General features: G+C 43.2%; 1 protein-coding gene and 1 long non-coding RNA gene across 4 annotated transcripts in view; both read left to right on the plus strand.

The window, feature by feature from the left end:
- Nucleotides 1-17,399, plus strand: part of LOC108645198 (sialic acid-binding Ig-like lectin 12) — a 65,393-nt gene extending 47,994 nt beyond the window's left edge. Inside the window, exons 9-11 of one of the 3 annotated variants that reach the window (XM_031905671.1) lie at nt 15,538-15,609; nt 16,385-16,456; nt 17,098-17,399. In XM_031905671.1, coding sequence (XP_031761531.1) covers nt 15,538-15,609; nt 16,385-16,456; nt 17,098-17,130 — 177 coding nt within the window. In that variant the 3' untranslated portion in view covers nt 17,131-17,399. The remainder of the gene's footprint in view (nt 1-15,537; nt 15,610-16,384; nt 16,457-17,097) is intronic. The other 2 variants (XM_031905673.1, XM_031905672.1) reach the window with 2 other exon arrangements.
- LOC108645199 lies at nt 6,189-7,543 on the plus strand. The gene is made up of 3 exons (XR_001923522.2): nt 6,189-6,249; nt 6,824-6,903; nt 7,200-7,543. It is a non-coding gene; the product is annotated as an uncharacterized LOC108645199 (long non-coding RNA).
- Nucleotides 17,400-19,247: the final 1,848 nt, after the last annotated feature.

Raw genomic sequence — 19,247 nt, forward strand, 5'->3', positions numbered from 1 at the left:
TTGGATTACAAAATCTACAATTAAAACACACCCTAATAACAACCTCAATGCAATCAGCAATCACTACCAACAAAAATAACTGGTATAATAGTGACTCATGGAGATACCTACAATTACAGGAATTTCTCAAAAACATACCTACCCTACGACAACCTCCTCAGCCACTTACAGACCTTGAATTATTATGTGATATGGAAAACATACCAAAGCATCTAGTATCCTTGGTATACAAAATTATCATTCACAAAAAATATGTTGACTTACTGCATATACTCAAGTATAAGCCTAGTTTTTCAGCACCCAAACTGTGCTGAAAAAGTCACCCTCGGCTTATACTCGAGTCGGGTGCCATGGGTCCCTCTAGACTAGCACCCTCTCTCCTTTGTGTGCAAATTAGGCCCCCCCACAACCGGACCCTCCAGTGCCCTGGCCTAGGCTCCCACTAGCAATACTTATTCCCCCTTACATCTCCTCCGGGACTGGGTCTGCTGCCAGTTTGCCAATCTGCAATGAGCGTGGGGTAGTACTCATATTGTTTTTGTTGACCCTCTTCTCCACTTACAGAGCTAGTTTACTGTTTTTCTTTGAAATAAATATTGAAAAATATATACCCCACTGATGCCTCAATTAATGTAATTTTATTGGTATTTATTTTGATTATTAAAACTTAGCAGTAGCTGCTGCATTTCCCACCCTAGGCTTATACTCGAGTCAATAAGTTTTCTGAGGTAAAATTAGGCACCTCGGCTTATATTCGGATCAGCTTATACTCGAGTATATACGGTACCTTATTTTGTGCGAACTTGGTCTCAGGAACTGCAGATCAACCAAGAGGAAGAAGATTGGGAAAAATCTTTCAGACTCATGGCAAAATGCTCTATAAGTAACAGATTTCAGGAGAACTCTTATAAAATCCTATCATATTGGTATAGAACACCAACACCGTTATACAGAATGCATTTTATACCCACTGATAAATGCTGGAGATGTAATGGCGATGTCACATATTTGGTACTCTTGCACTAGCCTAAAACTGTTTTGGGAACAAGCAGAAAAGATAAGTAAGGAGATGCTTGGATGCCAAGTAGAACTTAATCCACAACTAATTCTATTGTACTGTAACCCCTTTTTGGCTAAAAAGCAATTTTAAGCCCAGGCTATGGTTAGAGCATGGGGCACATTGGACTCTCATACATCAGGATGGGCCTCCGCTAAGTGGGAGCTTGTAATGGAGGATGTTGTTGAACTCTACCTCCCACTGCCACTGTGTAGTGTAATAGGTGTAATTGCTGAATATAGAATAGATAATGGACGCCAGGAGCTCTTGCAGGTTAACTAGATAATGCTTTATTGTCCAAGACAAGTTGTAGCTTCAGGGTTACACAATATACTCACTCAGATGTTAAGTAGACCAGCATACAGAAGTACAATAGGTATTGCAAATGATCAACAGGTGGAATATGATACTTCCCTAGTGATCCCTTCTCATCAAGAGGTTGGGTAGGTAAAGCACCAACAGAGTGATAGGTAGAGGCAGCTCACCGGCGTAGTCCCTTCTCTTCAAGAGGTAGGGCAAGGCATATTTGCTAACCTGATTCCCTAGCACTTCTGTGTCCCTACAATAAGGCAATAAAGGCCTAGTAGGAAGACTACTCCTTTCCTAGTATTCTGGATGGGGCGAAGGCTGCCCTTACTAAATAAGTCTGACTGATCTCACACCTCCTAGAGGGTGCTATTACAAATGTTGCTATGCTGTCTTTTCCTCATTCACGGGCCCTATCCCCGACTTTAATTTGGATGAATATGGCTACTGGGCCGGTTCTGCACCCAGGCTCAATGGAGAGGTGCATCAGGTAGCAGACCGGCAGCCAAAGAGGAAGCCACTCCTTCCGGCTAGACACTATATCAGTCTGCAGGGGGCGTGTACAACCAGGCTAAACCTATAAGGGATAGCTTTACACTGTAACTGAGTACAAGGGCTTCTGCCCAATAATAATAAAGATGTGAAGAGATAGGGGATAAAGCCATAGGGAGCTTAACCCTATGGGTCCCTAAAGTACCATACAGATAAATCTGAAAAAACATTTAAAAGATGCCTCCTCATACAACCATTGCTGAAAATGGAGGGATATCAATCCCCCCACAATAGAGGAATGGATAGCAAGCGTGAATGAAATCTATTTTATGGAAGAGATTACATCTTCCTTAACCTCAACACCACAAAAATTCATAGCAACGTGGCAACCATGGGTCTCCTACTTAAACCTGCATAACAGACTTTAAAAACATTTTATTAATGTCTTAGTTGAAGACAGGGAAGGGCCACACATGACACTAGAGTGCAGGGCAGGTACCTGAGAGATGATGAGATCTCTGACTTCAATGGAAATCCCAAGTCATCTCACAGTTCTGGATCAATTTACCTGCTATAAAGTAATGTTATGTTCTGGTGCTGCTGGATTAAAGCATTTAAGGGGTTATGTAGTAAAAGGCACTAAGTTTGCCCAGGAGCAGTAACCCATAGCAACCAATCAGCATGAAGAATTTACTTATAACCTGTTTTAAAGCAAACATCTTATTGGTTGCTATGGGTTGAATGATGAACATAGAACCCCTAACAAGTCAGTGAGGCCAACGTTTGGGCCACGTGCAGGTCAATATGTATATGGCAAGCGTCAGTCTTCTCTATGTAACAGGAGGCTTAGCTGTGCCGTATAATCATATCCCAACAGGGTCCCTTTCCCTGATCTTATTCTGAAAAACACCTGATTCAGTTCTCTCTGAAAGGCAAATGATCATTAAGGGGAACAAATGAAAAATGGCTGGTTCTTTCCCCCCATAAAGTTGCATGAATATTAGAAAACTGCCCAAATCTGAGCTCACAGGAGTCCTGTAGGCAAGTCTGGTGAGACTCAGATATGTGTGAGTGCCGCAGTAGGAAGAAGAGATAATTGGCTGTATGTTATATTATACATTTTTTTTATTGTTTTAGATGTTTCCATTGGCCTAAGAGGACCACGCCCATCCCTTCCTTCCTTTCTAACACTTTTGTGCCACTTTTTGAGAATCTTCACAGGGAGGTTCCTTTTTGGTGATTTGCACTTACACCCTTTAATATTAACATCTCAACTCCCTACTGCCAACTATTGGTGAAAAATATACATTACACACAAAATGTTGTTTTGTATACTCTGCAACCCACATGGCACAAAAATAGCAAAATATTACAAGGTACAGTAATAAAAATGCAGGTGCTTTATGTTATACAAATATCGGATATTTTTTTTACATTTTATTAAATAGTGCTTCTATTGCTAGCTGCCAGAATGACAGTTTGTGTATCCAAATATGTGTCAGATATATTCACACCAACCCCCGGAGGCATGGACATCCGCAAATAGGGGCAAGGGAATGCAATTGCACCCCCTGGAATTCTGTACCCATAAGGCAGCTGACAGACAGGCAGGCAATTCACTAAGGGCAGTGCTAATTCCCAGCACTGTGTCAGGCCCCTTGCTGGTACCTTACATATAGAGATAATGATGGCATTTTTCCCGTCATTATATGGCACAGGAATCAGACATGGGGATAAAGGGACAGACTTGTTCAGTGCTGGGAAACTGTGCTTATTGCTCCCAACTCCAATTGCAGGAACAGAGAACAGGGAGCCGGATTTACTCACATCAGCTGGGATTCTCATTGGGGGATTTCTTGCATTTTAATGGGGATTTGGGGGAAAGTTTTATTGGGCAATATTGCTTTAAGAATACAACCCTAATGTTGCTGGACTACAGCTCCCAGCATGCCTCATCCTTCATTATATGTTACATTGTTCTGGGATTTGTAGTCCAGTAACAGCTGAGTAAGGTTTGGTTGAGCTGCGCTGTGCAGCAGGGTTTAGTTCCCCTTTAATTCATATTTCTACTTTCCCTTTCTGTACTCCCATCTGCTCCCAGTTTCATTATATCGACCCCCACCCCACTTTATTTCATGAACCCCTATACTGCTCCATCATGTCCCTTTCTATATATTTAAAACCAGAAAGGCTGCCCAGAAGAACATTTAAAATTTAAAAAATTTTATATTATAAAAATTGGAACTGGATCCCTGGCACCGACCCTCTTTTGACACAGTGAGTTTAGTTGGTTAATAAACTTGTACAGTTTTCAGTGTAAAGTAGTAGATGGGGGTTTTGTTCCGCTTTAGAGCCAGTCAGGTCCGTTCCATGGTAAGGGAATGCAGCAGCTTGTGATATCATTGGCTGTATGTTATAATAGGACTTCTGGTAAGTGCTATTATCATTATTCGAATGATTATATAAAAAAAGTAAAAATAGAAGTGAGTGAAGTAATTGAGGGATACTATCTAAAAACAATGCATTTTGTGAAAGTAGATTTCCCTGTTTAGAACATCCTTCTGGCTTCTCTCAATGTCATTGTCATTGTCTCTGGCTGTATCACAGAGGGGGCGGGGCAGGTGCCTGTAAATAAATAGACGCTGCTGGATGTGGAAGCGGGGCACAGTAAGGTCATGGGTGGGGAGAACAGCAGGAAAGGCTCGGCCCCAACCTACCATGACCAGAAGATGTTGTGGGCACAATGGCCCAACCCGAGAGGGCATTCCCCAACCTCACTGCCCTCACCGTAAGGAACCCCCTACCCAACATCCCCCGGCAGGGCATTCCCCAACCCCCTCACCGCCCTCACCTTGAGGAACCCCCTAACCAACATCCCCCGGCAGGGCATTCCCCAACCTCACTGCCCTCACCATGAGGAACCCCCTACCCAACATCCCCCTGCAGGGCATTCCCCAACCCCCTCACTGCCCTCACCGTGAGGAACCCCCTACCCAACATCCCCCGGCAGGGCATTCCCCAACCTCACTGCCCTCACCGTGAGGAACCCCCTACCCAACATCCCCCGGCAGGGCATTCCCCAACCCCCTCACTGCCCTCACCATGAGGAACCCCCTACCCAACATCCCCCGGCAGGGCATTCCCCAACCCCCTCACTGCCCTCACCGTGAGGAACCCCCTACCCAACATCCCCCTGCAGGGCATTCCCCAACCTCACTGCCCTCACCATGAGAAACCCCCTACCCAACATCCCCCGGCAGGGCATTCCCCAACCTCACTGCCCTCACCGTGAGGAACCCCCTACCCAACATCCCCTGGCAGGGCATTCCCCAACCTCACTGCCCTCACCGTGAGGAACCCCCTACCCAACATCCCCCGGCAGGGCATTCCCCAACCTCACTGCCCTCACCGTGAGGAACCCCCTACCCAACATCCCCCGGCAGGGCATTCCCTAACCCCCTCACTGCCCTCACCGTGAGGAACCCCCTACCCAACATCCCCCTGCAGGGCATTCCCCAACCTCACTGCCCTCACCGTGAGGAACCCCCTACCCCACATCCCCCTGCAGGGCATTCCCCAACCTCACTGCCAAGATCTAAAGGGGGGCCTCTGGTGCACTGACCACTAAACATGTCCCTTAGCAGAGAATGTATTCCGTTTATACCCCCTGCCTATACACAGCACTGCTTTACATCCAAACATGAGGTCGCCAAGTGAGCGGACCTTTTTCTGATATCCCCACCTACGGGTGGGTGATATTGGGCTAATTCAGATTAAATTAGAACAACGGGTATAGGCGCCCGTCAGATCTGACTGATTTTCAAACCTGGCCGCTCGAGATATGTCTGATTTCAGGCCAGATATCGGTCGGGCAGGCCCGTCGTTAGTGCCCATTCACGGGCCGATAAGCTGCCAGTCTAAGGGACCCATATCGGCAGCTAGAATCGGCCTGTGTATGGCCGCCTTAAATCTCACTGTGCCTGTAGAGGTGGGAGGTCTGCTTGTGGATAGATAGCCTGTGCCCCCACTCAAACAGAAACCAAACAGAAACCAAAGTATGAGCAGCCCACACACACGTACACCAGATACTACAGGAATAGAAAGAACAACGCTAATATGGTTAGTAAGTCAATTACTGTGACAAAAATAAATTCCAAACAGGAAAACTGCTTTCTATGAGCAATCCTTACTTCTTCTTCTTCCTATCTATAAGCTCAGTTTTTATTTCCAAATTGGTGAGAATACTGGGCATCACGACAACCAATGGCGTTAAGAAGAAGTCACATGATCAGCTACTTCCCTATAATGAACACTATGTGCTACATACAGTACCCAGGCACCCACACTGGTGTATCCTTTCCCACAGGTCGAGGCTGAGCATAGGATGAACACTGGTATGTACTGTGGTTATTATATTAAAATGAGAGGATATGAAACATAAAATAGAAAAACTTTAGGACTTACTTTGTGTCTAAGCGGAGCTCCAGCATTTTCAAGTGAGAATTAACATCATTTTATTTGAAAGCTCTTTATATGTTTTCCTGCTTTTTAGTCACTCCCTGCATATTCCCCAGGGACTGTTCCTGCTTAGTAAATGACTAAATGAATGGTAACCCATTTGCAATCAATAGAGAACAATGTTGGGCAGTCTACAGCCTCCATTTTTATCCAATTACAGATTTTAACTGTGAGGGTTTGATGGGTCTCATGACACTGGGTGTTACAGCTCCTCCTTTAGCTGTACCAATAGGGAGACTTGACAGAAGGGTAATGTCAGGATTAGACAGAAGCAAAACAGCAGAGAGAGTAAATGCTCCATCAGAGTATTAACCCTATGGGTCCCTACATATCATATGTGCGGGCAGGGGTGCATTGTGCAAGAACATCACTGATCAGCATTCACATTCCCGTAGCTGCTTTTTGTGTGTATTTATTGAAGCAATTATTTCTGTGTGCTGTTTAATGCAGGAAGAAGGAGAGTTGTGGGGGAGACATGATGGAGCGCTACAGGCACTTACACAGGATCATTCTCATGGTTGTTCTGCAAGGTAAATCCAACCCTCCCCATAACCTACACATAATCCAATGTTACAAAACATAATTTTGTTGTCCCACCTTGGAGTGGGGCATTTACATACTGGCATATTACATTTTAGCTGCCACAATATGGCCCCAGAAACATAAAGGGAAAAAATGTCCATAAATGTGTAAAAAAAAAAAATATGCGTTTCGCAGTTTATTACTTTAATTATTACTTTAATTGCCCACACTGTAGAGCTGGCCACAGGCTTGTGCTACAGTCTCTATGTGCTGTTTGTGTTGCACTAATGTGTCTGTTTCTCAGGGGGGTTCCCAGGTTCGTACAGTCAGGATTGGGCCATTACCCTCCCTGAATCCATCAGAGCATTGAGAGGATCCTGTGTGGAGATTCCCTGCACATTCACCCTCCCCAGGGGCAACAAGGACTTCAGTCTGGTTTGGTACAAGAAAAACAATCTTCTTCTTAACAATATAATATTCAGCCAACAGAATCCCTCTGATGTGAATAAGGATTACAGACGCCGCACTTCCCTGGTCGGCAATGAGCCAAACAGCTGCTCCCTGAGGATTAATGATGTGCGAGAGAGTGAGACTTATTATCCCTATATAAATGGGAACTGTCATGTCTCTATCGCTAATAATGACCAGTGTCAGACAGTGCAGCTTACAGTCTCTGGTAAGCATTTCTAAAACAGCTTACAGCAGTGATCCTCAACCAGTGGCTCGGGGGTAACATGTTGCTCCCCAACCTTGGATGTTGCTCTCAGTGGCCTTAAAGGAACAGTATAAAACTAACTAAAATATAATGTGCTGCTGCCCTGCACTGGTAAAAGTTGTGTGTTTACTTCAGAAAGTCTACTATAATTTATATAAATAAGCTGCTATGTAGCCATGGAGGCAGCCATTCAAAGGAGAAAAGGCACAGGCACATAGCAGATAACAGATAAAACACTATTGTATTCTACAGAGCTTATCCGTTATCTGCTATGTAACCTGTGCCTTTTCTCCTTTTTTCCAGCTTGAATGGCTTCCCCCGGGGCTACACAGCAGCTTATTATATAAATTATAGTAGTGTTACTGTAGCAAACACACCAACAACAACAGTGCATTATATTTTTATTACTTTAAAGCTCTTTCATTTTTTGGTGTTACTGTTCCTTTAAAGTAGGTGCTTATTTTTGAATTCCATGCTTGTGTTGCTCCCCAACACTTTTTCCATTTGAATGTGGCTCACAGGTATAAAAGGTTGGGGATCCCTGGCTTATAGGATCTGATTCCTCTTAAAAAAACTAAAACCCCAGTGCCTGAGCCGTGACGCAGAATGTAGCGCTACACCAGGCATTTGTTAAAAGGTTTGTTCCCCTCTGAATTAACTTTTAGTATGTCATAGAGAATGATATTATGAGATTATTTGCAATTGGTTTTCATTTTTTATTTGTTGTATTTTATCAGTTATTTAGTGCTTTGTTCAGCTGCTCTTCAGTTTAGAATTTCAGCAATAAACTGGTTGCTAGGGTCCAATTTAACCTTGCAACCAGGCATTGGTTGGAATGAGAGGCTGGAATATAAATAGGAGAGGGCCTGAATACAAAGATAAGAAATAAAAAGTAACAATATTAATAAGCTCACAGAGCAACTGATGTTTGGCGTCTGGGGGTCACTGACCCCCATTTGAAAGCTGGAAATAGAAGATAAAGGCAAATAATTTAAAAACTATAAAAAAAAAATTAAAACCAATATTAAAGTTGCTAGGAATGGGACCTGGTCTTTGAAGACAAATTGCATGCAATCACAATTTCTGCCACTGGGGGCACTGGTTAACCAGGGAAGCTCACAATGCCTGCATTAGCCTTATACAGTATCACACACACCATGATACAGTGATTATATATCAGTACTGCTTTGGCTTTGTATTGTGCCCCTTCCCAGGGAATTATCATATTGCCCGGCTCAGTCTCAATAAATATCTTCTCTTCCTGCCTCAATAGCTCTGTAGAACCAAGGAAATGGTGTGAAATGTAACGGAAACGCTCTGCATTGTTTATCTATTGTATTTAGACCAAATAACATGCACAACATTCATCTTGTTACACATTTGTTGGCTAAGGGCTTTGACAGACGGGGGAGTTTAGTTGCGGGCGACCAATATCCCTGAAATGCCATCCCACCGGCTAGAATGTAAATCACTGGGATGGCATACGCAGTGCCGCGATTTGTCGAAGCCACAGAAGTTGCCTTGAGAGAAAACTTCCACAACTTGGGCAAATTGCGGCACTGCGTATGCCATCCCACCAGCGATTTACATTCTAGCCGGTGGGATGGCATTTCAGGGATATTGGTTGCCCGCAACTAAACTCCCCCGTCTGTCAAAGCCCTTAAGTTGAACATGTGTGTGGGTTTTTTTATGTTAAAAATTGCATTGTGCCACTTGTTAAACCAATGTTCCAGGGGTGAGGGTAGGGTTGCCCCCTGTTTCCTGCCAAAGGGGACCAGGGCATCAGGTGTGGGGACTGTAATGCTGGGGGGGCAAAAAGGCAAAGCGGTGAAGTAGAAGATATGAGGGAAGGCTGGCAATGCCATAGTCAGGTAAAGGAGCCCATATTAACTCTGTCAGGAGTAACTAATTGGATGATTTCTTTTAGATGTTCCCAATGAGCCAGCAATACAGATACCCACAGATCTAACTGAGGGGGAACGTGCCCCCATCTCCTGCTCTGTAGAACACACGTGCCCCCCCAGCCCCCCTACTCTACAGTGGAACAGAGCTGGGTATAAACTCACTGACAGGCAGCAGAGCCTTAAGGATGGAGTATGGAAAGCTGAGACTGTAATGGGATATCTCCCCTCCTACCGGGATCATGGGGCTGAACTTGAATGTGAAGCTACGTATCCAAATGGGCTCAGATCCCAACGCCGGGTCACTTTAAACATAACATGTAAGTACTGACAGAATAAAATGTTGCTTTTTCATACTGTATTTAATTAAAGCTGCAGTATCAATAATAATAATTATTATCCCGTTCTGGCTGGGGTTAATGGTGTCCAGCTACAGACAAAATCTGTTAGTAAACACTCTAATATGGAGGCAGGTTAATTAAAACAACTCTAATTAAATGTCTCTCTACCTGTGATGTAATTGCCAGGATGAAAGCTGAATGTGAGAGGTGCTAAACAGAGAGATAACAGGATCCAGTAATTGTACAACTGCCCCCACCCCAATGGCGCCCCCTCTGCTAAACTTCATTTCTCTTTTACCAGATTCTCCCAAAAATGTAACAGTTGTTATATCTGATGGGAAGAAGGAAAGGAAAGAAGGCGATGCAGTGAGTTTAACCTGTGCCAGTGATGCCAACCCTGCTGCCAATGCCTTTACCTGGTACAACAATAAGAGAGATGGAACTGTAGAGCTGAGGGAGGAGCAGGGGCGGAGCATAACTGTGACTGTGGGGCGGGGCAGAGAGACATTCTCCTGCACTGCAAGGAACCCACTGGGAACTGGGAATTCCACTCTCTCTGAGCTGCAGGTTTTATGTAAGTATTATACAGGTTTATGGGAGAGATATTGTTTCTGCTACATATAAATATGGCCCCATAAAAATCAATATAAGGCTCCCAACAGCAGAATTCTAAATCAAAATGTGATTTATACATCTGTGCATTATGAGAAGTCGGACCGTACCAATACCAGAAAGTTGACGTGATTGAATTCATTAACGTTTCTTCAGATAAAGCCAAAGACGTCAAAATTAAAGGAAAAGATGAAGTGAAGGAAGGAGCAGCCCTGGAGCTTGAATGCCATTTCTCAGACTATAACCCACCAACAACTCAGTACAGCTACAGCTGGTATCTAAATGGGAATCCTGTGAATGAGGAGACTGGCAGAATATTACAGATACCTCCCAACATTTGAAAAATGAAAAGAGGGACAAAAAGACAATTTTTTTGACCACGCACACTTTTGTGGCCACGCCCCAATTAACACACCCCATTTTTTTCTAAAAATACCCCCCATACACAGTGCCCTTCATACACAGTGCCCTTCATACACAGAGCCCCCATACACAGTGACCCCATACACAGTACCCTTTATACACAGTGCTCCCCATACACAGAGCCCCCCATACAGTGACCCCATTCACAGTACCCCCCATACACAGAGCCCCCCATACACAGTGACCCTATACACAGTACCCTTTATACACAGTGCTCCCCATACACAGTGCCCTTCATACACAGAGCCCCCCATACACAGTACCCTTCATACACAGAGCCCCCCATACACAGTACCCTTCATACACAGAGCCCCCCATACACAGAGCCCCCCATACACAGTACCCTTCATACACAGAGCCCCCCATACACAGTACTCTTCATACACAGAGCCCCCCATACACAGTACCCTTCATACACAGAGCCCCCCCATACACAGTACCCTTCATACACAGAGCCCCCCATACACAGTACCCTTCATACACAGAGCCCCCCATACACAGTACCCTTCATACACAGAGCCCCCATACACAGTACCCTTCATACACAGAACCCCCATACACAGTACCCTTCATACACAGAGCCCCCCATACACAGTACCCTTCATACACAATGCCCCCCATACACAGTACCCTTCAAACACAATGCCCCCATACACAGTACCCTTCATACACAGAGCCCCCCATACACAGTACCCTTCATACACAGAGCCCCCCATGCACAGTACCCTTCATACACAGAGCCCCCCCATACACAGTACCCTTCATACAAATAGCCCCCCATACACAGTGCCCTTCATACACAGAGCCCCCATACACAGTACCCTTCATACACAGAGCCCCCCATACACAGTGCCCTTCATACACAGAGCCCCCCATACACAGTACCCTTTATACACAGAGCCCCCCATACACAGAGCCCCCCCATACACAGTACCCTTTATACACAGAGCCCCCCCATACACAGTACCCTTTATACACAGAGCCCCCATACACAGAGCCCCCCATACACAGTACCCTTTATACACAGAACCCCCCATACACAGTACCCTTCATACACAGAGCCCCCCATACACAGAACCCTTTATACACAGAGCCCCCCATACACAGTACCCTTTATACACAGAACCCCCCATACACGCTCCGACTCCTTGCGCTGCTTCTCTCCTTATGTGGCTCCTTCTCCGGCTGTCCCAGACCCTTTTATAATGTTGCACCCCGTGTGTACGTGTGATGTCATTACGCACGGGCGCAACCTTATAAAAGGGCCTGGGACCGCCGGAGAAGGAGCCACATAAGGAGAGAAGCAGCGCAAGGAGTCGGAGCGCTCAGCTAAAGCCCTCTCATCCTGCTATTGTGGATCGTTCTATGAATGTCCCGCATTTCCGTAATCTGTTACGGAAATGCGGGACATTCAGGGAACTATCCGGGACAGCGGGATGCGATATAAAAAGCGGGACAGTTGGGGGGTATGATTACAGATAAATAACATTACAGAGTCCCATTCTGGCAACTACAGCTCAAATGTGCAGAACAGAGCGGGACCTTCCTATTCCCCAGGCTTTGCTGTTACAGTCATGTGTAAGTATTACAGTCTGTGTGAACATTAAAGGGGAACTAAACCCTGCTGTACTGCACTGTGCAACCAAACTTTATTCAGTTGTTGCTGGACTACAATGTAACATATAATGAAGGATGAGTCATTCTGGGAGCTGTAGTCCAGCAACATCAGGGTTGAATTCTTAAAGCAATATTGCACATTAAAACTTTTACAAAACTTTCCCCCAGGGCCAGTGGCTGCATTAAAATGCAAGAAATCCCCCAATGAGAATCCCAGCTGATGTGAGTAAATCTGGCTCCCTGTTCTCTGTTCCTGCAATTGGGGTTGGAAGCGAAAAGGGTGGCCTTGGAAATATGGCCCTGTTTAACAGCAGTTGGGTTTGAAAGGGGTTGTAAACCCAACCATAATCCTGTCCCACTTTGTACCATCATTTTGCTATTGAAGTTGTCAAAAACAGCAATTATAGATGATACAAAAATTCCCCACTGAGCATTTTACTGACCAAAACTCTCATTATAAGTGCAGGAGAAGTGACCAATAAGAATGCTGATTCCCAGCACTGTGTCAGGCCCCTTGCTGGTACCTTACATATAGAGATAATGATGGCATTTTTCCCCTCATTATATGGCACAGGAATCAGACATGGGGATAAAGGGACAGACTTGTTCAGTGCTGGGAAACTGTGCTTATTGCTCCCAACTCCAATTGCAGGAACAGAGAACAGGGAGCCGGATTTACTCACATCAGCTGGGATTCTCATTGGGGGATTTCTTGCATTTTAATGGGGATTTGGGGGAAAGTTTTATGTGCAATATTGCTTTAAGAATACAACCCTGATGTTGCTGGACTACAGCTCCCAGCATGCCTCACCCTTCATTATATGTTACATTATTTTGGGATTTGTAGTCCAGTAACAGCTGAGTAAAGTTTGGTTGAGCAGCACTGTGTAGCAGGGTTTACATCCTGTTTAATAAAGATCCCCACAGTAAATTAATTTTTGATAAAGTTCCATGGATATCAGGACAGAACATGTGCGCAGGTTCATTTCTGCTGTGAAGGAATAATGGAATAACAGTGTTACCTTCAATAAAACCTTTGTTTCTTTTCTTGCAGCTGCACAGACAGGAGAGGGACTGCCCATGAGGATTATACTCGGGGGCGGAGCTGGTGCTGTATTGGTCATACTATTGGCTCTGAGTCTATATTTATTCCTAAGGTATGTGATTCGACTATCTTTGTAAGGGATTATACAGAAAGCCATGGATATGGATAACATGGGCCTGGGACAAAACAGAAACCAACCAGCAGCAAAGTGTATTGTTCTTTTGTGAATTTGTTAAAAAATACATTTATTGTACTGTGATTCTTATTAAACTGACCAGTGCTCTGTCTTATTTTCAGCCTAATTATAGAATTAATAGACGACTTTTCTCCCCAAACAGACACAGAAAGTATCAGAAAGGGGGAGAGTCAGGAGGCCGGGGAGCGGAGGCCAATGTTCAGGTGAGACCATAACAGTTACATGTGTCTGATTAAAGGGACAGTAAACCCTAAAAAAGAATATGGCTAGAAATGTTTAGCTATGAGTTTTGAGCCCCTGTACCAGCCCAAAGCCACCAACACGCTATAGAAATAAAGCCCCATGCCCCTGAAGATGCCCACAGTAGCTCTCCATCTTTTGCCTTGCCCAACTACTGCACATGCTCAGTCTGCTCTTGGCTGATGTCAGTGACCTGAGCTTAGGGATCGACTCAATTCTTCTTTCCACTGCCAGCTTGCTCTAGTCACTGCCTGGTCACTATTAAACATGCATACAGGCCAACCAATCACAGTCCTGTCTGGCTGCTTATTAAAAATGGGACACTTTGAGCTTTGAAGTAGACTTTAGCTGCACAGCGCTGCTCAACCAAACTTTACTCAGCTGTTGCTGGATTACAAATCCCAGAACAATGTAGGGTGAGGCATGCTGGGAGCTGTAGTCCAGCAACATCAGGGTTGTATTCTAAAAGCAATATTGCACAATAAAAGTTTTCTGAATCCTTTCATATACAAAATGATGCCTTATATATTTTGTACAGACTTATTACATCTACAGTAAGTGTTAATATGAATAAAATATATACCTGTACAAGGTTTGACAACAGTTTTGTGAATAAAATAAAAAATATTATAATTCAATTGCAGATATGGGATCTGTAATCCAGAATCTAAATTATGGGAAGGCCATCTTCCATAGACTCCATTTTAATCAAATAGTTTTTAAAATAAATTTCCTTTTCCTCTGTTGATCCCAACTAAGATACAGTATAATTACCCCTTATTGGGGGCAGAACAATCCTGTTGGGTTTATTTCATTTTTAAATGATTCCCTTTTCTCTGTGATAATAAAACATTACCTGTACTTGATCCCAACTAAGATATAATTACCCCTTATTGGGGGTAGAACAGCCCTATTGGGTTTAATTAATGGTTAAATGATTCCCTTTTCTCTGTAATAATAAAACAGTACCTGTACTTGATCCCAACTAAGATATAATGAATCCTTATTGGAGGCAGAACAGTCCTATTGGGTTTATTTTATGGTTAAATGATTCCCTTTTCTCTGTAATAATAAAACAGTACCTGTACTTGATCCCAACTAAGATATAATTACCCCTTATTGGGACAGAACAGCCCTATTGGGTTTATTTAATGGTTAAATGATTCCCTTTTCTCTGTAATAATAAAACAGTACCTGTACTTGATCCCAACTAAGATATAATTACCCCTTATTGGGGCAGAACAGCCCTATTGGGTTTATTTAATGGTTAAATGATTCCCTTTTCTCTGTAATAATAAAACAGTACCTGTACTTGATCCCAACTAAGATATAATTACCCCTTATTGGGGGCAGAACAGCCCTATTGGGTTTATTTTATGGTTAAATGATTCCCTTTTCTCTCTATAATTACTCCTTATTGGAGGTAAAAAATGATGTCTTAGTAGTATGGAGATCCAAATTATGGAAAGAACCCTTATCAGGAAAACCCCAGGTCTGTGAGCATTCTGGATAATGTTCCTTATACCTGTATTTTGTTGATATATTTCTACAGAATTCCCAGCCCACTGAGAGTCCCTACACTGCCCTACAGACAAGAGACACGGCCGTGTATTATATAATCAAGGTAAAGTAAACTGGGGAGATATGATATTATTTTATCCCAAGTATGAATATGGGTCTTTCAGCTGATTTCACTGATGGGTCACCTATATAGAATTATAAAAGGGATGTTAAAGAGAAGAAATGCTTATAGACAGTTACTGACACATACAGTAAATATACAAAACATACATTAGATGAGTGGAATCCAGATCTCCCTGATGATAAGGGGCAGGTGGGTCTGGGCCAGAAAAACACATCCCCTGCAGGCTGGGTGCCCTCACCCCACCCATGGTGCCATTATGGCCCACTTCTGCCTTCTCATGCCTGCCCCATTGGTAAGATGGGCAGATCAGACGTGGGTATATAAATCCACTGGGTTGGCAGTGGGACAGTTAGGGTCTGTCGCATTTTTGTCTTTACTGGTTCCTTCTCCTTTTATTGTTTTGGAATTTTATGGGTTACTAAGTTATTATTTTAGCCACACCATCTAGTGTAGCCTCTTTATCATGTATTTGCCTGTAGCTGGGAGACCTGGCCTTTATGTGTGGAACTAATGGGCTACAGGATAGAGGGTGTTATGTATTAGGAATATCCTGAATCTGATCTGTATTGTTTAACTGTTAACTTCTAAATTATTAGGGATCAACATTAAGTCAGTAATGAATTCATGTGAACAACCTTCTTAGATATTATTTGGGCTTTTGTAAGTGTGAACACGAATAATTATATATATAAATAATGTTGTGCCAACAATTTTGTGAAAAAACACCTATAATGTAGTCAATATGTTTCTGCAGAATCCCCAGGCCTCTGAGAGTCCCTACATTAACCTACAGACAAGAGACACACATGTGTTCAAAGAAAGGAAGGTGAAACACCTTGGGCATATTTTATATTTTTCTATCCTATGAATAGGAATTGTATGGGAAGCACTGGGACTGACCAAGGTGCCTTTTAACTGGTTTTCCTGGTTGGTCACCTGACTGCATGGTGAGAAGGATACGGTTATTGATAATCAAATATATATAGGAAAAAAAGTATCCAACACAAACTGTACAATTCTGTTTGATAATGGGCTAAAGGGGCAGGTATACTGATTGAGATATAACTTGTCCTTTACTTTCATTATAAATGGAAATCTGTCCCCCCCTGTTGTAAAATATAAAGGGTAAGTGACAAAGGAATTGCACGACCTTGGAGCAATAAGCACAGTTTCCCAGCACTGAACAAGTCTGTCCCTTTATCCCCATGTCTGATTCCTGTGCCATATAATGAAGGGAAAAATAACATAATTATGTTATTCGACAACTTCTATAGCAAAACTAGGGGGCGCAGTGGGACAGCGTAAGAATCATGAGATGAGAATAGAATCATGTAAAACATTTTAAAAGCATTATGGATAATAGATCCCATACTTGTATTAGTATTACTCTTTCAGTTACACAGAATTTTGCACCTCAGTGTTTGTACATTTAGTTTTGTACATTACTGTATTTCTTTTGTTTTTCAGCCACAAATCCATCAGCAGAACAGATCCAAATGAGCGCAACAAGGGGAGGCCGACCATTGAGCTGAGCGCATGGAAAACACAAAGCTCTGAGCTACCAACCCATTAGCTTCCTGCTGATTATTAGGCTAAAAACACATTTGCAAATATTTCTGCATAATAAAACCTTCACCCTCCATCAATAGCTTTATTCAAGTAATGAGCAGAGGAACAGCACATCTGCTGCCTGCTATGGCCTTAGGGAGTTTAGAGCTCAGACTAGTTGCTCACACTCACTGGCATAACTAGTGTGTACAGGTATGGGATCCCTTATCTAGAAACCCTTTATCCAGAAAGCTCTATCAAAAGTTACTATTTTTAAAAATTATTTCGCTTTTTTCTGTAATAATAATAGGACTGGGGGCAGAACAGTTCTATTGGGTTTATTTCATGGTTAAATGATTCCCTTTTCTCTGTAATAATAAAACAGTACCTGTACTTGATCCCAACTAAGATCTAATTACCCCTTATTGGGGGCAGAACAGCCCTATTGGGTTTATTTAATGGTTAAATGATTCCCTTTTCTCTGTAATAATAAAACAGTACCTGTACTTGATCCCAACTAAGATATAATTACCCCTTATTGGGGGCAGAACAGCCCTATTGGGTTTATTTCATGGTTAAATGATTCCATTTTCTCTGTAATAATAAAACAGTACCTGTACTTGATCCCAACTAAGATATAATTACCCCTTATTGGGGCAGAACAGCCCTATTGGGTTTATTTAATGGTTAAATGATTCCCTTTTCTCTGTAATAATAAAACAGTACCTGTACTTGATCCCAACTAAGATATAATTACCCCTTATTGGGGCAGAACAGCCCTATTGGGTTTATTTCATGGTTAAATGATTCCCTTTTCTCTGTAATAATAAAACAGTACCTGTACTTGATCCCAACTAAGATATAATTACCCCTTATTGGGGGCAGAACAGCCCTATTGGGTTTAATTATTATGTTGGGTTGAAAACCCCACAGACTGTTCTTCGACTTTGGCTTATTCTTCTTCTTCTTAGCGCCCCCCATTTTCTAAACGCTACTCCTCCTACAGGTTTAGGGGTACAACACCCAAACTCCCCACACTTCTTCGCCCTATAGCAGAGCAGGCTGCTTGTGCTTTTCTAAGCGATCCCGCCCCCGGTCTTTTTGTGGCGCCGCTCCGAACCCCCCAATTTTCCCATTGACTTTGACAGGGAAGATTTTCAAACTGCTGCCGCAATTACAGCTTTGAAGCTGAACCCCCCAAACTTGAATAACATAATAATGGGGTCACCTCGAATGAAACAGCGACATTTGTTGGATGACCCAAAGTGGGAGGGGCCAACAACAGCCAATCAAATTTCACCTGTTGACTTTAATGGGGAAATTGAAACTGCTGCCAATCTTACAGCTTTGAGGCTACACTCCCCAAACTTGAATCACACAGTCATGGGATCAGCCTGAATGATAATATGATGATTGCTGGATGCCCAAAAGTGGGCGGAGCTGTGAACAGCCAATCAGATTTTACCTATTGATTTGGCGGAAATTCAACCTGCTGCCATTCTCACAGTAATAACACCGGGGTCCCCAAACTTTTTACATTTGGTCACTAGGGCACTGCAGTTATAGATTTGAAAAGTGGGCGGAGTCACCAACAGCCAATCAAATTTCACCCCTTGACTTTTATGGGAAAATTGAAACTGCTGCCAAACTTACAGCTTTGAGGCTACACTCCCCAAACTTGAATCACATAGTCATGGGATCAGCCTGAATGAAAATATGATGATTGTTGGATGCCCAAAAGTGGGAGGAGAAATCAGATTTTACCTATTGACTTGGTGGAAATCCAACCTGCTGCCATTCTCACAGTAATAACACCGGGGCCCCCAAACTTTGCAGAGTTAGGCACCAGGTAACTGTGGTTCAAGGTAAGAAAACATGGGTGGAGCCACCAACAGCCAATCAGATTTCACCTATTGATTTTTATTGGTTTGTTGCCAGGGTTTCCAAACTTTGCATAGTCAGTCACTGGGTGACTACGCAAGGTTTTTTGTATTTTTGTAAGTGGGTGGAGCCACCAACAGCCAATCAGATTTTACCTATTGACTTTACATGGGGAAATTCAACCTGCT

This window comes from Xenopus tropicalis, chromosome 7 (genome assembly GCF_000004195.4).
Source record: "Xenopus tropicalis strain Nigerian chromosome 7, UCB_Xtro_10.0, whole genome shotgun sequence".
NCBI classification, from domain to species: Eukaryota; Metazoa; Chordata; class Amphibia; order Anura; family Pipidae; genus Xenopus; species Xenopus tropicalis.